This window comes from Durio zibethinus, chromosome 7 (assembly GCF_047325235.1).
Source record: "Durio zibethinus cultivar Kanyao isolate XHJ-2024 chromosome 7, ASM4732523v1, whole genome shotgun sequence".
Taxonomy (NCBI): domain Eukaryota; kingdom Viridiplantae; phylum Streptophyta; class Magnoliopsida; order Malvales; family Malvaceae; genus Durio; species Durio zibethinus.
The window spans coordinates 24,332,239-24,351,940 of record NC_143168.1 but is presented as its reverse complement, the minus strand read 5'-3'; the positions used below and the strand labels follow the sequence as shown (position 1 = coordinate 24,351,940).

The 19,702-nt window shown below is 30.7% G+C and overlaps 2 protein-coding genes across 6 annotated transcripts; both read left to right on the top strand.

Annotated features, from left to right (window-relative positions):
• Nucleotides 1–740: 740 nt before the first annotated feature.
• Nucleotides 741–8,289, top strand: PTAC3 (plastid transcriptionally active 3). 5 transcript variants are annotated; one of them, XR_002688657.2, is made up of 15 exons: nt 741–1,169; nt 1,472–1,643; nt 1,733–1,950; nt 2,345–2,405; nt 2,514–2,586; nt 2,891–2,968; nt 3,460–3,617; nt 3,711–3,879; nt 4,429–4,891; nt 5,013–5,420; nt 5,611–5,814; nt 6,146–6,279; nt 6,706–6,922; nt 7,809–7,871; nt 7,989–8,289. XR_002688657.2 is itself a non-coding variant. In XM_022863271.2 (14 exons), the coding sequence occupies exons 1-13, from the start codon at nt 795–797 to the stop codon at nt 6,914–6,916; spliced, it is 2,724 nt and encodes a 907-aa protein (XP_022719006.1). In that variant the 5' UTR covers nt 741–794; the 3' UTR covers nt 6,917–6,922; nt 7,989–8,289. The 5 variants fall into 5 exon arrangements, 3 of the variants coding, with proteins under 3 accessions (XP_022719006.1, XP_022719005.1, XP_022719009.1); XR_016343677.1 differs by having other exon boundaries at nt 7,806–7,871; nt 7,989–8,129; XM_022863271.2 differs by lacking the exon at nt 7,809–7,871.
• A 6,600-nt stretch (nt 8,290–14,889) lies between these two features.
• On the top strand, nt 14,890–16,121 carry LOC149518225 (uncharacterized). Its single transcript, XM_089764377.1, has 2 exons — nt 14,890–15,061; nt 15,384–16,121. The coding sequence occupies exons 1-2, from the start codon at nt 15,059–15,061 to the stop codon at nt 15,792–15,794; spliced, it is 414 nt and encodes a 137-aa protein (XP_089620503.1). The 5' UTR covers nt 14,890–15,058; the 3' UTR covers nt 15,795–16,121.
• Nucleotides 16,122–19,702: the final 3,581 nt, after the last annotated feature.

Below are 19,702 nucleotides of genomic sequence, written 5' to 3'. Positions count from 1 at the left end.
TTTTGTTTTAAGTAAAAATATAAAATAAAAACTTCCATAGCTACAAATAAAATGCATACCTCTTGCTTTATATAAGCATATATGTGTAGGTTTGCTTTGGCCTTTGGTTTCTATATGTAGTATTTTCCTTTTCCTGTATTAAATTAATGGAAAGTAATGGATAATGCTTTTATTTTAGTAATTAATTTGGATATTGTCTCAAATTATTCCAAATGTTAACTTGAATTTTTTTTTTAGAGTTCATCTTTTTAATTGATATGATTGCTTGAAATTTGAATTTAATAATAATTAATGTGTATTAGAGGAAATTTTATGATTTTTTTTACATTTGAAGAGTCAAAATTTAAATTTTAATTATGAAAATTAAAAATATAACATTTTATCAATAAATCATATAATTTAAATGAGATTCCATAATTTTTATATGTTATTTTTAATCATATAATATAAGAATAAATTAAAAGAAACAATAACCAAAAACTCCATTCTATCTCTTGGGGTCATAATATGTTTGGATAAATTTTATAATTCAAGTCATAATATATTTATTTTTCTAAATAAAAAAACATTACCCTCCTTAATGTCAATTTCTTATGAGAGATTATTATAAATACTTTACTTTCAAAAGGACCAAAAAAAAAAAGAATTTATGAAAAAAAGTTCAAAATCACGTGCTCTCTTCACAAGTCACGTGCCCCTTTCCCTTCAAGACTTCAACGTTCAAATCGAAGATCCGCTTTTATTTCCTTGAACCCTCTCTCTCGTACTCTCTTATCCATTCCCTCCTAAAAGAAATGTCCCTCCTTTTCTCGCACACTCTCCTCCCTTCAGCTCTTCCTCTCTCCCGCCACCGAAACGCCGTCGTTTACTATGCCGCCGCCTCCACCACAAAGAGAAAGCCATCACCCAGAAGGAAAAAGCGCCAATCCCAAGAAAGAAAAGACGAAGAAAATGCTACTCTCTCTTCCCCAAACGCTGTCATGTCGGCCCTCGAGAAATCGCTCCGCCTCACCTTTATGGAAGAGCTTATGCTAAAAGCCAGGTCCCGAGACACCTCCGGCGTCTCCGATGTCATTTACGACATGATCGCTGCTGGCCTCACTCCGGGCCCCAGGTCGTTTCATGGGCTTGTTGTTGCTCATGTACTAAATGGTGATGTTGAAGGCGCGGTATGTTCTAATTTTGCAATAAATTGGTCTTTTTTATTTTTGGAAATGAATGAATTTGGCTTCTTTGTATTAAAAACTTAAATGGTTTTTCTCTTTCGATACAAATGAATGAGTTTGGATTCTTTGGATGAAAAGAATTTGTCTTTTTAGTGGAAAATGTATAAAATTATCTTCCCTTGATTAAAAACTCAATTGTTTTATTCGAAATGAATGAATTTTGTTTACTTAGATTAAAAAACTCAAATGGGTTCTTGTTTTGTTTTGTATTATTTTGAATAAAACTTTGGGAATTTGAAATGTAGATGCAAGCATTGAGGAGGGAATTGAGTGTGGGTGTTCACCCTCTTTATGAAACGTTTGTTTCGATGATTCGTTTGTTTGGGTCTAAAGGCCTTGCAACCAAAGGCTTGGATGCCCTTGCAGCAATGGAAAAGTTAAACTACGATATTCGTCAAGCTTGGATTATTCTTGTTGGTACAATGCTTAATAGAACTTCTTGAGTTAAGTTTTTATGTGGATAGTCCATAATTTTTATACTAAGTGGTTGAAGTTTCGCCGTGCAGAGGAGCTTGTAAGGAATAGGTTTTTGGAAGATGCCAACTCTGTGTTTTTGGAGGGTGCCAAAAGTGGGTTGAGAGCTACAAATGAGCTGTATGATCTAATGATTGAGGAGGATTGTAAAGTCGGGGATCATTCTAATGCGTTAGAAATTGCCTATGAAATGGAGGCTGCTGGACGGATGGCAACAACTTTTCATTTCAACTGCCTCCTTAGTGTGCAAGTGAGTTTTCTGATTATGTGAATGGAATTTTGAACTACTTTGTTGACCCTTCAAATGGAGTTCGATATTTTGCGTTTGATTTGGTTTGCAGGTTGCATTAATGTTTTGAACTTTCTGGACTGTGTGTGTTTTGGTTGATGCATGCAACTTACAACATTTGTTTGTAGCCAACTGTTTTCGTAATGTGATGATGGTGTCTTCCTATAGTCAATTGTATCCTTCAAACAATAGGATTGTGATGACTCATTAGGAAAGGAAAGAGATAATATTATGGTGTCTGTGTGTGACAGCATCTTCAAGTACTTGATTGATTCTATTAATCTCTGTTTGTTAGAATCCTTCCCCCTTGGTTTGTTAGATAGTGCTGCTAATTTCATCTGTTTCCTTTGCTTAGGCCACTTGTGGGATTCCCGAAATAGCTTTTGCGACATTTGAGAACATGGAATATGGAGAAGGTTTGCATTTATTTCACTTCTTTTTGTTGCTTTGTCAACATTTTATAACATGAAGTGCTCCAATTGTTCAAGGTTTCTTCAACATACATTTTTGTATTTGTTTAACAGAATATATGAAACCTGACACAGAGACATATAATTGGGTGATCCAAGCGTACACTAGAGCTGAATCTTATGATAGGTAATTTATCTAACACATCACTTGCCACACCACTTTTCTTTATTTGGGGCATTGTTTGTGCAGATATACTTGAAAACTTTCAATTTATTTGTTTGACAGTCATGCTGTCTGATATAAGCATGAAATGATCATTTTCATATGGAAACTTAAATAGCATAGAATTGGTTCTTGAGCCTATAATTATCAAGTTGTATTTTTTTAGTTCCATTTCTGTTGGGATACTAAGTGGTTTTTAAGTTGCACATAACTTATTGGTATATTCAACAGGAGTCCCCATTACATTGGATTTTGATATGAATTACAGGGTGCAAGATGTGGCCGAGTTACTTGGGATGATGGTTGAAGACCACAAGCGGTTGCAGCCTAATGTGAAAACCTATGCGTAAGCAAAAGTTTTTCTTTTTCTGTTGTTTGCAAATAATTGAAGCATATTTATTGGTGCATATGCTTTATTGTCTTTAGGATGGATATCCTGCTGGAAGAGAAATTCCTTCAACATAAGTTAGCTTTACAATATGGGGTTCACATCTAATTACCCTTCATATGAGTAGATAAATCAATATACCACTGGTCTATTATTCTCACAGGGAAACAACGGATTATTTGCCTTATTTGAATGTAATTCCGTGGTAGCATCTGAGATTCAAATATTCATCCACTTAGCTTGTTTTTTCTGGGAAACATTTCCCTAGGTGAAACCAGCTTTGATTTGTCTTCTCTATTAAATTTTGCTAATGCAATGCATACTTGAATGCTATGATCATACACTTTTTACTCTTGATCAATTGGTAACTTTCATAGTGTACTGCTTCGCTTTTTTTCCTACTATTTTTCTTTTTGTCCTTGATAGATGATGTCATGCCAATATGTCAGGCTGTTAGTGGAATGCTTTACCAAGTACTGTGTTATAAGGGAAGCTATTCGGCATTTTCGTGCACTGAAAAACTTTGAAGGGGGGACAAAAGTGTTGCACAGCGAAGGAAAGTTCGATGATCCACTTTCTTTGTATCTTCGAGCATTATGTCGAGAAGGTATCTATGTATTATTGTTCTATATGTCATTAAAGTTAATCTTTCTTGATTGAAGATTTAATATTTATAACCTTGTACTCATGCTTGGTTCAGGAAGAATTGTTGAACTGCTAGAAGCTTTGCAAGTTATGTCCAAAGATAACCAACCTATTCCACCAAGAGCTATGATTTTAAGCAGAAAATATCGTTCTCTAGTTAGCTCATGGATTGAACCTCTACAAGAAGAAGCTGAACTTGGTTATGAGATTGATTACATAGCTAGGTGTGCCTTTTAATCAACGGTCAAGTCTGCTTCAATAACTTCATAACTTATTTATAGTTCTCCAATAAAGCCTTATGTGCTTTACTGGAAGATTTTTTTCTGAAACTTAAACTTGAAATTTCTTTAATGCTTGACCCTCTTTATTTACAAATGGCTACAATACGAATAGAATCTGTCATTCACATGCTTGGTTTATATAGATAGTATAAATAAATTTAATTTTTTCTGTTATATTTATGTAATAAAATTTAAATCTCATTCTCAAATGCTACCTTCATTATACGTGAATCAGTCATATTTAGAGAATGATTTATTGAGCCATTTGTGCATCATTTCAACATTAATATGTCCTCTGTATTATTCACTTAAGATGTTGTCACATAACTTATTTTGCCCAAAACTTTTCTATTATGTTTTACTATTTACATTGTTAATAAATTGATTTTGATGATGCTATTCTGCATCTTATTTGTAGGAATATCGAAAATTGGCTGATGCATTGATGGTTTTAATTTGATTTCTAAAAAACTTATTATCTTTGGAAACCAGGTACATTGAAGAAGGTGGGCTTACTGGTGAGCGCAAGCGATGGGTGCCTCGAAGCGGAAAAACACCTCTAGATCCTGATGCTGCTGGATTTATATATTCAAACCCTATGGAAACCTCCTTCAAGCAAAGACGTCTGGAGGAGTGGAGGATATACAACCGGAAACTTTTGAAAACCTTGCAGAATGAAGGTCTTGCAGCTCTGGGGGATGCAACTGAATCTGATTATATGAGAGTCATGGAGAGGTTGAAGAAACTAATAAAAGGTCCTGACCAGAATGTTTTAAAACCCAAGGCTGCCAGTAAGATGATAGTATCTGAGCTAAAGGAAGAGCTTGAAGCACAAGGTCTACCGACTGATGGAACAAGAAATGTTCTTTACCAACGTGTACAAAAAGCAAGGAGAATTAACCGCTCACGTGGTCGGCCTCTTTGGGTTCCTCCCGTGGAAGAGGAAGAAGAAGAGGTTATAATTTACTAATATCTTTTTTTATTCACAAAATCATACCGTTTGCATATCAAATTCTTTATTCTAGCCTTTCAGTACATTTAAGTTTTTTTTTTTGTTGATTGTGTATCTCCTGTAGGTTGATGAGGAGTTAGATGAGCTAATTTCTCAGATTAAGTTGGAAGAAGGAAATACAGAGTTTTGGAAACGCCGTTTTCTTGGAGAAGGCTTGAAAGTTGATCAGGTGAAGCTTATAGATGAGGGTGAATCAGAAACTGCAGATGATGAGCTGGATGATGGCAATGCTGTAGAAGATGCTGGAAAGGATATTGAAGATGATGATGCTGATGAAGAGGAGGAAGTAGAAGTAGAAGTAGAAGCAGAAGTAGAACAAACTGAAAGCCAAGAAGTAGACAGGATCAAGTATAAGGAAATTGAAGCTAAGAAGCCTCTTCAGATGATTGGAGTCCAATTGTTGAAAGACTCTGACCAAACAACCACTAGATACAAAAAATCAAGAAGAAGGTCTTCTCGAGCACTTGTAGAGGTAAGAAAGATATTTTTGTTTTGATATCTCGTGGCCTATAGAAGTGCCCTAGATGTTGCAAAATGCTATAGATTTCAAAAAGTCCATCTTGTGCCTATTACATAAACTGATAGGCAGTTGACGGTCAAAATTACTTTTGTAAAAAGAATTCTTGGAGCATTGATACATCTCTTTTTGCATGTGGATACAGAATGATGATGATGAGGATTGGTTTCCTTTGGATATTTTTGAGGCATTTCAAGAGCTGAGAAATAGGAAGGTGTTTGATGTAGAAGACATGTACACAATAGCTGATGCTTGGGGTTGGACATGGGAGAGAGAACTTAAAAATAAACCTCCTCGAAGATGGTCACAGGAATGGGAAGTTGAGTTGGCAATTCAAGTAATGGAAAAGGCATGTTCTTATTTACTGCTTACTTATGTCTTCAATGGTAATATCTTGTATTTTCTTCTTCTAGTTTGTGCTTATTTCTCTTTTTATCTACATCTCTATCTATTCTATGAACCAAAATCCTTACTTTGATGCCCCCCATTTCATGGCAGCCTAATAATATATTTACTTCTCCATTGGTTAAGTTTTCCTGCTTTCTATATCAGGCAGCAATTGAAATTGCATTGATATGGTGCATTTTTTCCCCATGCTGGATAATTACGATTTCCCCAGGCGTTGGCATCTATGTTTGCTCAAATTAACTGAATGAAATTTCATAATTTTTTATTTTCAGGTCATAGAATTGGGTGGAACACCCACTGTTGGCGATTGTGCTATGATACTGCATGCTGCTATAAAGGCTCCTATGCCTTCAGCCTTCTTGAAGATCTTGCTGACAACACACAGTCTTGGTTACGTCTTTGGGAGGTATGCCATGTTCCTTAATCTGATAAATTAATGTGCCGGTTTACATATTAGCCTTCATTTTTTCATTTTCTGACGGTGGTGCTGTGGTTGTTAGACAACCATCGGAAATAAGCTGTTCAGTTCTTGAATTGACTTTCAAACTTGTTTATTTAAAGATCCTAAGGATGAAACTCGATTCAACCTTGAGCTGAGTCATTATTGTTCCTAGTAAAACACTTGCTGACATTATATTTTGTACATATTACTGGAATACAACTTCAACAATTTTGCCAATTTTTGGTTCCTGGATAGTACTACTAATTAAGCTCTGCTCAAATGGCTGACTCAGATCTCTGTCAGATTTTTCAAACCACTTTGATGTGACTGTATTACATGGTTTGTTTCATTTAGATTAGCTTTCCATCTAATTCTGTTTCTTCTATGCAGTCCCCTCTATGATGAAGTAATCTCATTATGCCTTGACCTTGGGGAACTAGACGCAGCCATTGCAATTGTTGCAGACCTGGAGGCTACTGGAATTGCGGTCCCTGACCATACCCTTGACAGAGTTATTTCTGCCAGACAGAAGGTCGACACTCCTGGTGGCGATGCATCATCATCATCATCAACAGCAACATCATCTTCACCACCATCATAGCAGCAGGTATATTATCCTATCTGCATGTTACATAGTTCTAACTAGCATCACAAATAAGCATTTTCTTAGTTGGCTTTGTGGCCAGCCACCATTTCCAGTGCTGCAAAACTCAGAGCGTAATCTAACTGTAAATTTTTTCAATTTTTTCTTCATAGTTGTATTTTTTTCCCACTGACTCTACTTGCCAATCCAAGCAAATATTTTTTGTCTGTAAATCTACATTGAAATCATGGTCTCAGCTAATTCTGAAGTCAACCAAGCTGTTATTGGTAAATTCTTTGTTTTTGCTTCAATTATAGTGGCAGCCCATTTTCATTAGTGGAAAAGAAATCTTGTTCATGCTTGACCTCAAAGCTAGCTAAGATCATACTAATTTGTTTCGAAAGTATTACTAACAAAAAGAGAGAGAAAAGCGGAGGAACGAAATGAAGAAAATATGAAGTCATTATATAAAAATAAACTGAGCCAAACAAATCCTAACAAATCATAACTACTTTGGTGTCTCACTTCTATGATAACATCAACTGAAATGTCCTTAATGGCCCTTTTAATGAGTGTGTTTTTTTTTTTGTAATTTTTTAAAATTTAATATTAAAATATTAATTTCAATGATTAGATTTTAATTCGGGACAGTCTCAAGTATTAAATAAAAGAAAAATATAAAAGAGGAAAATTTGAAGAAAATAAAAGGATCATTCTAGTGGTTAAAAAAATTAGCAACCATCTTATGAAATATGAAAAGTGCAACCATTGTTTTGTCGAATAACCTTACATTTATATTACATTAGTTTTATTCATTTTTTATTTTAAAACATTAATGATACAAATTATCAGTGCTTCCATGTCTGGACAAGAGTTTGTTCCATTTATTGATTGCTATTTATTCCAGCAGTTTAAGCACTGAGCTTCAACTTCTAGTTTAATGGCTTGGCCAAAATGTTTGAAGTGCGGAATGGTACGCCCACCCTCACAGAGTTGCATGAACTCGTAATTTTACACCTTTTTCACCCTGGAACGCATGATTTTGTATATCTTCCGCTATTACTGACATTTTCTGCTTCTTGAACTGTAGGGATATCTGGGACAGTGTGTTCATTTACAGCCAAATAATCATGATATGCTAGGTGATTCAGTTGCTTGGGGTGGTTGTACCATAATATACTTGCTTGGGCAACAGCTGCATTTTGAGCTATTTGATTTTTCATATCAAATCCTAAACGATGCAGAAAGTTGAAGCTGTAGAAATCACGCAAACACATAAAAATCCTTATTTTGGCCAGGTATAGAATTCTTCATTTGTTTCTGCAGGAATTTTTTATTTTTTTAAAACCAAATGTTTATCTGTCAATGTATATAGAAAATCACGTTCTTCATTTTCTCCCTCCTGCTTATGACTTGTTTTTCTTAAAATGAAGTTTGGTCTAAGGTTTGGGCTCCGACCAAGCTAAATATCTAGTTCAGAAAAGTCTACCACCTATCACTACCGTATGGTGGTGCAGTTTTGAGTTGCTTCATATATAATAAGTTTTGTATATCGAAAATAACAGGAAGTTTTTCTCTTGTATGTGTCTCAATTCTTCATATGTAATGTAAGTTGTTCCAAAAGTTGACATAAACTAGATTTTACTCCCAAAAGGTTGTGAAAGTTATAAAATTAAATTAAAAAATGCTTAGTAAATTTTATCCAGTATGTTAGTCGCATTCGTATTTGGTCTATTCTCACTCAGATTGGATCAAAAATATTGATATGTTGCAGTATCATATCCCTTAGAATTAGGGATTGTATCTCATCTCCCAAAATCATGAAATTTAAATTATTGTAATTCCTAGAGTTTAAGTATGTATCTTGAAACTAATTGTAAGGGGGACTCAGCTATAAATAAAGAGTCTCTCACCCTCATGTACACGAGAGACAGAGATCAGAACTAGTAAATAATAACATCCTTACTCTTACCTCAAACTTTCTGTTGTTCTTTTGTTAGCCTTTCTTTAGCACTTGCTGTGCATTTTCGTTTTGCAGCATATTAGGTGACCAGGCCTCGCAGTCTAGAGTATCTGTGCATCATTTCTTGTGTTAGGCTGATTTGGGACATGAATGAGACCATTTTCATGTCTTAAAGCTGTGCAAGTTTGGAACTTGAGTCTCAGTTCATGATCAACATAGTTGAAATGAAACCATAGCTCCTATGGCAAGTATGTCGAGAATGGCGAATGTGTCATCTAGTGTGATTATCAGTTCACTGAATGAAAAATGAAATGTGTTCATCTCAAACTACCAATTTTCATAAAATGTCAACAATATCATATTATTAACCAAACATTTGGTGCACTTGATCAAAGACGCCCACCTAGATTAAATTACATTGGAATGGAATTGTTGTCAAAAAGCATTTTAAAGGCTAGTATTGTAACTTTGGCCAATAGTTTTATCGATTTTAACAGATCTTACTCATAACAACAACAATAACAAATAGAAATTAGTTATTAACTTTACAAATATTATGTAATAAGAATAAAGCATAAGCATAATCGTGATTAGATTGATTATCTAGCTATTCCACACATTGGCTACAACAAGACACTTGAAGCTTTGAAGGATAGAAGTATTTTTCGGTCCTCTAAAAAAAAGAACAAACCATTGGTAGATAAAAGGTAACTTCTCTACAACAATATTATCCTCTGATGGGCTAACAACCAACTCATCAACATTTCTTCTAGTCCTAGTCATCGTCTCTTCTTAAAAGCAATTAGACGCCTCCAATCCTTTAGAAGGTTAGGGTCGATACATTACTACCCCAACCTCTAGCAACACCACCTCTTCTAGTTTGTGGCATATATGTTGTCACATAAAATAAAATATCAAACACTTAATTTAACAATTTAATAATTTTGTATAGAATACAATGGTTTAGGGTTTAGGAAATGGGGTTTATGGTTTATGGGTTGAGATATGGAATTAGGGTTTAAGATTTAAAGGTTTGAGATTTAGGGTGTTTTAGGAGTTTGAATTTATAAATCTGAAAATTTTTGAAAGTTTTCAGAAATGCAAATCCAAAAGCTTTTAAAAAGTTTTGGATTTGCATTGCTTAATGCTTTTAAATCTAGAAGCTTTCAAAAACTTTCAAAAATGTATATTAGGAACCTATAATCTCATGCATAATATTCAACCAAAATTTAACAAAATCAAAGATAACTTAACCAAAATCAAACAAAATGAAAGATAGATTACCTTTTTATTCAAGCTTAGTGACTTAATTAACTCGGAAACTTAGTGATTTGATTGATTTTTAGGTTAGAGTTTGAAAGATTATGGTGAAATGTTGAAAAGGAAATGGTTTGAGAGTGCAAAGGCTGTGAGGGTGCCAGAGGAAGGGTGACAGGTGACAGGTATAATGAGTAAAAAATAGATTTTAACTTTTGAGTTTTTGGTATAATTAGTGGGAACATATCATTTACAATTATTTTTACTACAATCTTACAATTATTCAATCATAATAAAAAAAATTATATTATGGTCCATCACTTATAAGTATGGTTTCTACATAAAATTTTAATAGATCAATCACAATTCTGAATTATGATTGATTAATTATATTTCAATGATTGTAGGTGATATGTTCTCATAATTAATAATGGGGTGTAAAGAGAAAAAAATGAGATGCAAATAGAAACTCTTTTTTTATTATTATTATTATAACTAGTATTGGATTCTAGCTTTGCTCTATGTATTAAATTAATTTTTAATAACTTTTTTAATTAATATTTGATTGAATTATAATTTACAATAATTTAATATAAGTTAGTATTGTTAAGTGCACAAAGCTTTGTTTAAATAATTGGCAAAAAAAAGTTATTATAAAATTAAATAGAAAATGTTAGATGTACATTTTAAAGTTACAAAATTCCTAAAAAAAATAGTTGTTAAACAAAAACTGTAATAAAATACTTAATTTGTAACTATAACTTATTATTGCGAAGTTTATGCATAATCAAGATAGATAACTATTTTAAAAGTGTTATATGCTATCATAGCAAATAAACAGTAATAAGTAATCATTAACTGATTATTGATGACAAATTTTTTTCATTCTCTTGATAATGATTTGTTTCTAGTGTTCTAGTGTATGGTGTAGGATTTATTTTCTTCAAGATCTAATAAAATGATAAATAAATGTCTGTATGATAGACGCTTATAGAAATAACTTGAAATATGCTATAAAAATAATGTGATAAAAAATTATTAATAAAAATTTTGAATGTATATTTTATTATAATATATATATATAATAATAGTATATATATACATAATTGTTAACCAAGATGAAATGACTATTAATGTTTGCTCTGAAGCAATGAAAAGTAGGATTGTCAAAACAATCATAAATTCTCTTGAAATTAATAGTAACTTCCAAATATAAAAATGTTAAACTTAAAATTCAAAGTTCCACACATACAAGGCTTAGAATACAGCAACCCAAGACAAAGAAAACTTAAAAAGCAGCGCATTATAACAAATATTTATCAAGCCATCAGCACATTCGGAATACTTTTTAGTTATATAAATATTATAATTATCTAATTAAAATAAAAAATTATATAAAAATCTATCACTTATAAATATAAACTATATAAATTTTAGATAATTATAATATACCATTATAGAATCGGGATCCATCCAATTTAGAATCATCCGATTTACCATAAAAAGAACTTTGTAGGCCCGTCAAAATCGTCAAACACTCCAAAAAAAGAAAAAAACAAAGAATATTTGAATCTCTAGGCAGCACAGAATCAAAGATCAAGGCGAGGGTACAGTCAACCTCTACGCACGCAACGGCTGACTACCACCACGACCACTAACCAAGATTCTCGGGTACATTCCCCTTTAACACATACTAGTATAAAAAATTATTTCGAATTGACCCTGTTCTCTAAAATATAATTTGTGTCTACCGATATGGGTCAGAGTGAAATATAAAAAATATAATATAATTAATATATTATTTTTAAAATTTAACAAAAATAATGCATTAAATATAAAAATGAGATACATCACTAACATCAATGTAAAACTATAAAATTTTATAATTTTTTTTAACCATTGTTTAGTCCAACAATCAAAAGTAAACTTTTCAATTAATATTCACAAATTTATCAAATCCATAGATTAATCATGAATCCGTATAAATTAAATTCACCGCCCACCAATTTTCCTATCTGACAGATTAAATTTTCGTCAGAATATGCTACACATGTACCCACCTCTTCCTTTGTTGTCGGTATATTATAATTGATGGCCTGATGTTTTTGTCATTTTTTTAAAAATTTAATGACAACTTTTATAAATTACAAAACAATTGAGATGGTGTAAACCCAATCATACCCCATATTAATCATTTTCTAAATTATTTGAAAAAATAATTACAAAAAAAAAAAATCCAAACAATCAAGCTTCATGAGCTTAAAGAAGCCGAATCGTCAGAGATTCATCTTGTTGATTTCAATTTAACAGTTGGTTGAAGAAATACACAAGTAGATGGTAGAAAAAAAAAGGATAGCAAAACGTTTGGAGATAAAGATAAGGGTTGAACCTTCTCATCCATTAGATTTAATAATAATCAAAGTTTATAAATAGATAAATTTAATAATAAAAAATATAATTTAATAATATAATATAAATATGAAATAAAAATAAAATGTGAATATAATAAAATTTAAAATTTTAATAATAATTATATATAAATTTAATAAAATAAAAAAATATTTTATATTTTTATATTGATATAAATTATGATTCGTAATTTTCATGTAAAATATAATATAAATATAAAAATTTTAATATTTTATATTATATAAATATAAGAGTCGTTAAATTTATAAATAAGTGCAAAACTTCTTTGTTTTGCATTGTTATAATTTGAACTCTCTATTTTAATATAAATATTTATTCATTATTTTAATAAAAATATGAGCTCTTAACATTCGATGAGTGCATAGCTATTTAAAATAATGTACGTTGTAGTTTAGAATATAAAATTTATACTCAACTTTTATTGGCTAATTATAAATTACTGCACTTTCCCTCATAAAACTATGTAACACTTCAGAACGAAATTAAAATGAGACCACAAATTGGGGTACAAAACAATACTAATGAATTAATTTTTTAATTTAAAAAATAATTTTAAAATTATAAAATATTAATGTTTTATTTAATAAATATAATTTAAATGAGCAGGTTCGGATATGATTTTTAAGGTGTCAACCAAATCCAATCAAAATTCATGAACATTTAGATTATAAGTTATTGACATTGTTTTGTATTAAAATATATTTATAAAATGAATAAATTAATTAATTATTAAATGAATATAAAAATAAAAATATATTTTAGAGAATTTTAGATAATTTGTAAATCAACTACTGATCCTTCATGTGTGCGGACAACCGTTTGTTTTAGGAAAGCATTTCAAAGAGAATTGTTTAATTTCTCAAAGATATTTTAGAGAAATTTGGATAATTTTTAAATCAACTACAGTCTACAGATTCCTTATGTGGGGACACTCGTTTCTTGTAGGACAAGCAATTTTTTTTTTCTAGAAGGCCAAATTATCTTAATAATTTAATCTCTGCACAATAATTATAATATTGGAAGTATTTATATTTTTTATTTGAAATTTTCATCTAATTTTTTACGGTGATAATTTATTTCATTAAATTGATGATATAACATGTTGATATGACATGTTGACCATTGCGTAGCGATGACATGGATTAAAATGATTTCACGCAGATAGATTTGACTCGACACAGCAGACGGGTCGTGGTAGGGGTTCGGTTGATTTTTTGAGCTAGGCTGCTAGGTATTTCATGCTTTGTGGTGGTATTGGCAATGGGTTGAGGTCTTTGGGTTCGGTTTTGAGATTAAGAATTTGGTGTTTAGGGATTTCATAAATTTTAGGGGTTTTAGGGATTGGAATGACATATGGAATTACGTCATCAAAAAAATCTAATCATCCAGCATTTTAATTTATATCATTAGGTTAATGATATATCATATGTAATTTAATAAAGTAAATTACTAACCGTATTATCACGATAATGATATATCATGTGTCACGTTATCGATTTAATAAAATAAATTACTAACCCTCACAAATTGGAAAATTTCAAACGAAAGGTGTAAGTATTTTTTATATTATAATTATTAATGGACTAAATTCGAAATTTATGAATGATACAAGGATTAATAGCATAATTCAACCTTTTCAACCATTCCTGAAATTATGCCGACTTGGAAACGGCTACAGACAAGAGAGATGGATGGGAGCATTTGAGGGAACAGGCGCCAACTTAGAAAAAACATCGTTCGACCTCGGAATTGTTCCAACTTCGCATCGTTCGATCATCGAACGCATGAAATTTTTTATTAAAATTAATTAAATTAAAATTAAAATTATAAATAAAAAATTTATTACATAAATTAAGTGTATAAATTTAAAAAAATTAATAAATTTTAATATAATTTTTAAATAAAAATTTTAACAAAATTTGTATTATTAAATAAATATTGATAAAATTTTATTTATAAAATATATTTATAATTATTTTTTATATATTATTGATCTTTTAACTAAATTAAATTTTCTATTAAAATTTTTATTCCTTTTAATAAAAAACTTCTTATCACTTAAAAAATTTCATATAAATTCTTCTCCACCACCAATAGGTTTTTTTTTTTTTTTTTAAGGAAATATATAGAGAGAATCAATTGAAAGCAGGTGAGGAGAAATAATGAGGATGAAAGCAGGCAAGGCGAAATAAAAATAAACTAAACTGACAATAAATTGAAATCATATACTTTTATTTTAATAAAAGTTTGAAAAGAACAAATCTCATGCAAGTCAATATATATATATATATATATATATATTATATTATATTATATTATATTAAAATTTGCCCACATCATACTCCAGATTTGCTCTGTTAACTGCCTACAAATACCACCCTAACTCTTCACTACTCTTTCATGTCTGAGACCTCCCTCTTTCTTTTCTTTTCTTTTCTTTTCTTTTCATTTGAAGTCATTGAAGGCTCAATCTTAAAACCAAAATTTTGTTTTCGGTGATTCTTTCTCATATGGTAAGATTCTCTTCTCATTTCAGTTTCAATTCATTTATCCAAAAATATATATAAGAGAGATCGACTTATGCAAAAAATTTTATATTTTTTTAATAATTGATTTTAATAAATCTTTATTTATCTCTTTCATCTTTGATAAATTGAAATCAATGATTAAAAAATTTAGTGTAATTTATCCCTCCAATATATATATATATAGTGGTGGCATTGAAAGATGCCATCCAAAACCTAAGATTTTGATTCCTGGTTTACAATCACGGTCACTTCTTATCGGTTTTTTTAATATAAATTTATTCATGATCTTTTTGTATATGCAATACAGGGTACACTTGAGAACTTGAGAGCTGAATTGGCAAGGATGCAAGAGGAGCAAAGATCCATGAAAGCATTGCTAAGAGATGCGGAAAGTGCACTCGCAGAAAAGAAGAGAGTGCTTTCAGAGCTTAAAACCTTGGAGAAATTGACTGATGACTTTGTGGACGTATTTTTTGTTGAGTTAGCAAGAGGTGATAACGTTCAGGAGAATAATGGTCAGATTCTTGACGAGGAAACCAGGATCAGGATGGGCTTGATAGAAGAAGCCATGAGGAACTTTACTCAATTGTTGGACAGAGCTCGATCCCGCGGGAGCCTCGCCTCGGATGGCAGAAATGATGGAGGGCATGGCGGTAGTTGTACTGGTGATGACGGCTCTAAGAAAGCTGGGGGAAGCGCTACTGGTGGCCATGAGTAGTTGAGGGCTTTCTGGGCTTCTATCTTTGCCTCAACGTTGTGGCTTCTATCTTCTATCTTTGCCTCAACGTTAAGCGGAAAAAATCTTATTTAAAAGGCAAAAAAATTTTGTTTAGACTCGTAATTACATAACGTTATTGTATAATTATTGTATAAGATAGATTTCGTTGTAAATAGAACCTGTTAAAGAAGAAACCAAGCCAATGCATTTGGGAGAAGGCCGTAGAGAAGTTTAATGAAACTTGAGTTGGTGTTAGGTTTAATGAAACGCATAATTTTGATAAAGGTGACGTGGATTATTTTTAGCCGTAGACAGGAGCGTTCCGTCATTTAAGCATGAAGGGGCCTTAGCACCCAAGGTTTTGACAAGTCTTAGTTTATATATATATATATAACTAGAAGATTGCTTTATTTGAATAATTAACCAAGAAACTACATTCACGGTCCATTAATTACTTTTAATCTATCATATATCATTAATAGAAAGTGAACCATGAACAGCACTTGTTCTTTTTAGAACATGGAAAAAAATTTTCATTTATCAAGGGTAATTTTGAAATTAAAAAATTGATTATTGATGATTTTTGTTGCTTTTATCTTAATCATTTTCAAAACATGAATATTTTATGTTTAAACATAAAAAAAAGCGTCATAAGTTGCTCAACAATTCATAGGAAACAAATAGTCTATGGTGAATAGCTCCTTTTATACCAGAATTAAGAAAAACATGTTCATTTTTAGCTGATTTATTCCTTTTTTTTTTTCCATTAAGTGATCCAAATTATAGAGCATTAAAGCATCATAGATCCTTGGGTCTTCTCATGATGATGTTGAATGAATAAATAAGAGGAAAATAAGGTCAGATGATTTACCAATACCTTTGATTTATGGGTGTCATAATTTTATTAAGTTTTGCCCCTGTATTAGCACACCGTTTATGGGTTTTTTTAGATTAAAATAAAATTTATCATTATGTTATGATTTAATATTAAACTTTATTATATTTCAAAAGATATTTAACTTTATTATGTAATTTTAATTATGTTAATTTTTTGATGAAACATAATGAAATTGAAATATTTCAATGAATAGTCTTTTTATGTAAAACTGTAAATTTTATCACTTTACTTTTAATGTAGTTAATTTTTTAATAAAAATTAACAAAATTAAAATATTTTATGAAATATATTTTTTAATATAATAGTAAATTTTCATCAATTTATGTATCATAAAATCAAGAAAACTAAAACTAGAATGATACAAAATTAAAGTGCAATAATAAAATTCAATATCAATCCATAACCCCACTACAAATTTATTGAACATTGTTTGTCTTCACATTATTTTGGTCCTTGCTCAAGGGCTTTTTCCAGTACATTGTTGATTATTTGGGCCCAATCCGTCAAATGCGATGCGAAGCCCAATAATTGAGCGATGTAATTCCGCTGCCAAATTATCAAATGCAAACTCTTTTCTTAATAATAAAATGTTCAGTTGATGGGTGTTGTTAAGGTTAGTTAATTTTTTAAATCATTAATGTATTAATCTCATCAAATTAAAAAATACATATGAATTGCAATTTTTTTCTTTTTTTTTGTAAATATCATATTAAAAATCAACTAAATTTTTTCTGACTGATTAAGGGTGCATCCCTGCAAACCCAGTGAGATGGTATCCAGGTACCATTTTGCCTTCATCTGCACTATTTTGGATACAACCTCACAGTGCAACTGTGAAACTCCATCGCGTATTCGTGTCATATGAAACGTTAAAATAAAATTATATTTTATAATTTATGTTAATACAAAAATATATAATATATTTTTTTAACTTGTTAAACCCATATTCAACTATTATTAAAATTTTAAATTATATTATTTTTTATTATTTTATATTATATTCATATCGTGTCTATTTTATATCATTAGGTCATTTCTAATCCAGTTGGAGACTGGTGAAGGAAGGAAGAATGTTGCACTGTTCCCAACAGTGGGACTTCTTTTTCTATTGAAATTGTTTGTTACTTTTGAACTAGAGGAATTCCATGCCCGTCAAAGGTGTTCGACTTCTCATATGTAATTTCGTTGCAGACCACTTTTTCAAGTCAAGTCAGTCGACATTTGTGACTAAAAAATTTCACTGTCTTAAATACAAAATAGAAATAGATTACTTTTTCGATTACGGTAGTCCACCGTTTGCTAATAGCATTAAAAGGTATAGTACTCATTTTTATCTCCTTTTCCCTTGCAATAGCTTAGGATGCTCCCGTTATGCAGTATCAAAAGCTTCAGTTGATTTAAAAACTATAGCCTTTCATCTGATTGCAGTGAAGTTATGGATGCCAAAGAGCCATGTTTGGGATTTAAGAAATGCTATATTATATATATTTTTTCATTCAATGGCAAACATACAGACATCTGATATGTTTCAGAACATTTTTATTTTTTAGAAAGTCAAAGCAATTTATGAATGTTTCTGCTCCTCTGCGTTCGAGAATACTGTTTCTGCATTAGAAACATTGCCCCAAAGGGTTCCTGAGTGAGTTTATCTGTCTTCTCCCCATGTAATATGCAGCTACTTAAAGTTGAGTTTGTTATATACCCACATGACACATATAGATGATGTGAGCAATCAATGAGCTCATGTATAACACTTATCCATATATCCAATGATTAATTTTAATTCAATTTTATAACCGTTTCTTCTTCTGCCATGCATCTTTTAGCTCTTGAGGCTACAAAATCTAACCCTCAGGCATTTTCTGTGGGAACAAATTAGGCCTACCAACTCATGAAGGAAAAATTCAAAAGCTCACGAAATGTGTTCTACAATTCCTCATAGATGTAGATAACAATAAAATTATATAATTTAAAATTACTTGTAGGCATGATTGCTTGCCATGTTGATTATATGACAAAAGTACCTGTCTTTTTGTGTCTTCAAGGGCTGTGTTTGGCATCTTAGAAAAAAAAAAATAATTGAACAGATTTTTCCTTTTGAAAGGAAAAAAAGAAAAGATGGTTAGAATACAATGAATATCATATATTATCCGTTCCTGATTTCTTGCCGGTTTGGTGAACAAGAATAATATATAAAAGTATAAATAATCATTTTGTTAAAAATTGTCATATTCAATCAATCTTTAAATTTTTTATTATTCTTCTTCTTGTTCATATTTCTTTCTTAAATCAACATTTAAACTTTTTTATATATATTTTTATCCTTTTTTTTTCTAACTTAAACCTAAAGGAATAAAAACAATTTTTTTTTTTTTTACATTGAGAAAGATCATTTTCCACTTCACAATGCCAAGAAGACTTTGTTTTTAGATAAGTTTATAGCCAACCATACAAATGCAATAATCTTCCCATTATTTCTTGTAGATAATTTTACATTGAATTAACAAGAATTAAAAAAATATATATTTGAACAAAATTGAATGTTAAATTTTAAGATTTTATTTTAAAAGTTTGAGTTTGAATTTTAAAATAAAACCAATAAAATAATAAACCGCTATGTCTCATCATGTAATATCTAATTATATAAAAAACAACATACATGGTGGCCACAAATAATTGAAGCTTAAAGTAGCTTGGAAGCAAAAAACTTGAATTTGCAAAAAACGACAATAATAGGGAAAATAAAAGAGCTTATTCAAAATCAAAGAGCCTAAAAAATGAGGTAGGTTTTGACCTACCAAAGAGATGACTCCACAAATGTTTCAACATCAAAGCATGAAATCCACTTTGGGTTAAATGTATCACAGGAAAAAAAAGAAAAAAAAAAAAGTGGACCCATAAGGGCAAACTTGGTGGCTTACTTGTTTTGACTCAACCATTTCAATTTCAAAGCACTCATAATTCACACCCAATTTCTTTTTTTTTTCTCTTATCAATCAACTGTTTAACT